This window comes from Sinocyclocheilus anshuiensis, unplaced genomic scaffold (genome assembly GCF_001515605.1).
Source record: "Sinocyclocheilus anshuiensis isolate Anshui unplaced genomic scaffold, SAMN03320099.WGS_v1.1 scaffold394, whole genome shotgun sequence".
Lineage (NCBI taxonomy): Eukaryota > Metazoa > Chordata > Actinopteri > Cypriniformes > Cyprinidae > Sinocyclocheilus > Sinocyclocheilus anshuiensis.
In genome coordinates this window covers 595,920-601,117 of record NW_015542343.1, presented here as the reverse complement: position 1 = coordinate 601,117, position 5,198 = coordinate 595,920, and the positions used below count along the sequence as shown (strand labels likewise).

Genomic DNA, 5,198 nt, shown 5'->3' with positions numbered 1-5,198 from the left:
TATAATTATCAATGACCATGTTCATACACCCAACACATGGTTTTGGAAAGAAGTCTCTTCTGCTCACCAAGGCTGCATTTATTTGATCTAAAATACAGTAAAAATTTGAAATATTATTACAATTTATAATAGCTGTTTTCTGTGTGAATAACTGTTCAAATGTAATTTATTTCTGTGATCAAAGCTGTATTTTCAGCATCATTACTCCAGTCTTCAGTGTCACATGATCCTTCAGAAACCATTCTAATATGCTGATTTGCTGCTCAAGAAACATTTCTGATTATTATTAATTCTGAAAAGATTTTATATTTTTGTAGAAACTGATACATTTTATTTTTCAGGATTCACAGATGAATTGAAAGTTCAAAAGAGCAGCATTTATTTGAAATATAAATCTTTTGTAACATTATAAATGTCTTTACTGTCAATTTTGATCAATTTAATGCATAAATTGATGTATTTATCAATTTATTTTGAATAAAATAAAATAATTAGATAAATAAAATTATAAATTTTTGTAAAAAAAAAAAAAAAAAAAAAAAAAAATCATAATGACCCCAAACTTAAATGTAAAACATTAAAATATTCATCCACAATTTTTATATCAATAATGATTTTTATAAAATTATCTGTAAACAATGCGCTAACATTTTGTGGTGCTTCCTCTCATTCCAATTCAAATTCTAATTCAACATTCTGTGTGTTGCATCCAATTCAATTCAAATTGACTTTCAAATTAAAAGGTTCTTAAAGGGGCAGTTCACCCAAAAATGATAATTCTGTCATCCTTCACTCATTCCAAACCCGTATGCCTTTTTCTTCTTCTGTGGAACATAAAAGAAAATATCTTGAGAAATGCCTTATTCAATGAAAGCCAATGGGGTCCTTCAAATATCTTCTTTTGATGACAGTAAGTTCATTTTTGGGTGAACTGTCCCTTTAAGCTGCATGTTTCACACCATAGTCTCCGGAAGTGTGTCTATGCTGTCTGATGACAGGAGTTGCCATATTTGCCACTTCTCTGTGGGCCAGTCTGGATGCTGCTCTGCTCCGAAGCTCTTCGATGGCACGTGTGACGCCGCACCCTGACAGGAAGTGACACGCGGCTGCATGGACACGGCAGGAAGTATGTCGTCTGGTTTGGCAGGAGATGCCATCGCTTCCTCTGATTGGTGAAATGCAGTTCGGCTCGATGCAATAGGATGCATTTGATGGCGCGGGGAGCTCAGAGGACTGCCGTCTGCACTTGTGACCTGCAGGCGCGCTCTACATTCAGCGGCGACGTTCGTATAGGACGTTTGCATCTCATGCACAGGTTTCATGTCGTTATCGTCATCGTAGAAAACATCAGAGGAGGCGCGTTTATACAGGTGTCCATCCGAACCTGAAGGACAGAAACACATTTCCTTATTCTTAACCCTCATAATGCATTCAGGACATTTTGACCTGGAAGAGATGTATAAAAATGTCTAAAAAATGTTTTTAGTAAAGGAATGAAACATTGCAAACACTTTTAGACCCTCAAAATACATGCCATTTATTTTTTTCAGATTTTTTTTTTCCAATTATTTTCAAGAGCTATAACACGTCTTGTGTTTAGGGATGCATCGAACCGATACTCAGTATTGGTATCGGCTCCGATACTGGCATTTTCTGATATATTTACTTTTTTTCATGAATGTATTTTACAACAATACAAAGAGCAGTGTGTAACATTTTACCAGATTTAGTCCTTTACTTATGAACTTTTATTTGTTCCCCACTAAATAATGTTGTTTCACTAAATGTTTAGATTTTATAAAATCATTGTGCACCCACGATTTTTCTAGAGTATCTTTTGAATTATCCACTAACCTAGTTTATGATAGTAGTTTTGTCATAGATTATGATTATATATTTTTTCATTTGTTATTTTTCATTAAAATGAACTTGACTATATTTAGCAGAATGTGTTTAACACACAAAAGAGTGATGATCAGGTCAACACATTGAAGTATAGAAATTCTACATTGATAAAAAAAAAAACTGTGCTGGTATCGGATTGGTATTGGCAGATACTCAGAATTTTCGGTATCGGATCGGTTCTGAAAAAATGGTATCGTTGTATCCGTACTTGTGTTCGGGTCATTTGGGTATGTATGGAGTAACATTAGTGTCAAAACTACTTTTTGTAAAATTAGCTATGAAGTTAAATTAGTGTCAAAAAACTTTTGTAAAATTCACTACCGTTAAAGATTTTTAAAGACGTCTCTTATGCGCATGAAAGTTGCATTTATTTGATCAAAAATACAGAAAAAACTGTAATATTATGAAATATTATTGCAATTTAAAATAATGGTTTACTATTTTAATATCCTTAAAAACATAATTTATTCCTGTGATGCAAAGCTGGATTTCCAGCATCATTACTCCAGTCTTCAGTGTCACATGATACTCCAGAAATCATTCTAATATGCTGATTTATTATCAATGTTAGAAACAATACTTTTTTCAGGATTCTTTGATGAATAAAAAATACAAGGGAACAGCATTTATTAAAAAATAAAATTTTGTAATAATATACACTACCATTCAAATGTTTGGGGTCAGTAATTTGTTCTTCTTTTTTTTAAATAAATTAATATATATATATATATATATATATATATATATAGCAAGGCTGTGTTAAATTAATTAAAAGTGATGGTAAAGACTTATACTGTTAAAAAAAAGATTTATATTTTGAATAAATGCTGTTACTTTTAACTTTTTATTCATCAAAGAATCCTGAAAAAAATATCACAGGTTCAAAAAAATATTAAGCAGCAAAAATAGTTTCCAACATTGATAATAAATCAACATATTGTTAATGAATCATAATGATTTCTGAATGATCATGTGACACTGAAGACTGAAGTAATGATGCTGAAAATTCAGCTTTGCATCACATAAACAATTTGTATTTTACAGTATTATTAAAATAGAAAACCATTATTTTAAATTGTAATAATATTTCACAAGATAACGGCTTTTTCTGTATTTTTGATCAAATAAATGCAACCTTGACGAGAATAAGAAACGTCTTTTAAAAACATTAAAAATCTTACTGATCCCACACTTTTGAACAGCAGTGTATATTTATACTTTCCCCATATCTCACACACTTTTGGACTGAAATTTGTTGATAATCATGAATATGTGCGTCTATTGACGAACCACTGCAGCATGAAAAAATGTATCACTTTTTTCATCTGAAAGTGAAATGTATGCAGTTAAAATGAATTTATTTAGTCTTAAAATTTTCAGAGTAACATTCATGTTGTTTTGTTAGATATACTGTAAATATATAGGTTTCATAAATTTGGACTGTTTTTGAGCAATCATGAGTTATAAAGTCAAACTTAATTTCCATTAATTCTAATGGGGTTAATAAGATTTATCTTGCTGTGTTAATATTTCTAAGATTCATAAAACTTTTTTAGAAATAAAAATCTCCTTAACTGCCATTTTATTCTCATTTTCTTACTTATATTCTGTATTCCTACTACTTCTCAAGAATCTTATCTTTTTTCTGAAGACTGTTCTTTAGACAACACTTAGGAAGAATTCAAATTCTTGAAAAGAATATTCTCAAAAGTCATCATAATTAAATTTTTTAGACAAACATTTAGGACTATTATTGTTTTGGACCCAGTAAATTAACATTTTTGAATTGACACCACAATTCAGCACACATATGTGGTTGAAAAATAATAAATTTTAACCAGTAAGGATACAGTCATGAAATTTTCACTATTTGACCATTTTAATACTGTAATAAATAATAAAGATTGATACTGTATCAAAATATCAAAAGAACAAAAGTGCAGTGTGTAAAGACAAAATGCTAATGTGCTTAATGTGTTTCCCTTTGATTAAAAGAACTTCTACTGTATAAAATACAGAGTGTATTGCATAATACAGGATACATTATGTGGCTCTTCTTCAAAAGTACTAAAACTGTCATGCATATTTTTTTTTGACTGACATGTTATTTGTTTCGTGTTTGTACCTGTGAGGAGTTTGTCATGAAGTCCTGACAGAAGAGCGTGTCGTGTTTGCCAGATACGAGCTTTATCATGTATGGTTTCCCCTGAGGAGAAGAGAATATTCATTACTGACATGTACAACTCTCACAAAACCTGTGCTGCCTCATATCAACACATTTATAAACAGCAATACATGAATGCAGCAGAAAGCAATCAGATTTTGTGCTGTGATGCGTTCAGGTAAGAAAAAAATATATAATTATTCAATACTGGAAAGTATTCATAAAAAAGTAGTTTGATCCAGTGTGATTTTAGTCTCATTGATTTACTATTATCGTTTTTTATTAATATTGTTAATTTGTTTTTGTTTTTATGGTTTCTGTTTTTATTTAATAAAATAATAAAATAATAATAAAACAGGCCCATACAATTTACTTTAATGCTGTGAAAACTAGTATTTTTTAATATAATAAATATAATACTGTGTGGAGACGTGCTGATATTGCATTTGGTCTCGTTCTGTAACGCGAATCTTGTCAGTGTCTGCGCTTGCTTGGCCATTTGTTGTGGAGAAAATAAGGAAAGTGTGTTCAAGCGCCAGCAGAAAACAGTGTAAAGAAATACTCTTTGAGAGAAGCAGTCTTTATCAGCAGAAGTTAAAAGCAGCTCGTAAGTGTATTTACTTGTCTCATTAGTGTTTAGTGCAGTTGTCGTTGCTAGGAAACGCTTGTTTTGTTTACTGTGTGGAGACGTGCTGATATCGCGTTTGGTCTCGTTCTGTATCGCGTATCTTGTCAGTGTCTGCGCTTGCTTGGCCATTTGTTGCGGAGAAAATAAGGAAAGTGTGTCCAGCTGAATTAATGTAGTATTTTGTTAGACGGGTATAAAAAAGCTTAGTTTATGGCAGCAGCGATAATATAATATAATATAATATAATATAATACAATATAATACAATATAATACAACATAATATAATGCAGTTTAATTTTATATGAAGGAAGACCTTTGATTATCTTTGCATATAGTTTTTTATAACATTTACATTTACATTTACATTTAGACATTTAGCAGATGCTTTTATTCAAAGTGACTTACAAATGAGGACAATGGAAGCAAAAAGAGCAATGATATGCAAGTGCTATAACAAGTCACAGTTAGCCTAACGCAGTACAAGTAGCAAGTTTTTTTTA

General features: G+C 30.9%; 1 protein-coding gene across 1 annotated transcript in view; it reads right to left on the bottom strand.

Moving 5' to 3' along the window:
• Nucleotides 1–795: 795 nt before the first annotated feature.
• The window catches only part of LOC107691262 (rho GTPase-activating protein 6-like), a 42,574-nt gene continuing 38,171 nt past the window's right edge, over nucleotides 796–5,198 (bottom strand). The window contains exons 12-13 of the mRNA XM_016489775.1: nucleotides 4,031–4,111; nucleotides 796–1,384 (exon numbers count right to left, since the gene is read on the bottom strand). Of these exons, the coding sequence (XP_016345261.1) occupies nucleotides 954–1,384; nucleotides 4,031–4,111 (512 nt within the window). The 3' untranslated portion in view covers nucleotides 796–953. The remainder of the gene's footprint in view (nucleotides 1,385–4,030; nucleotides 4,112–5,198) is intronic.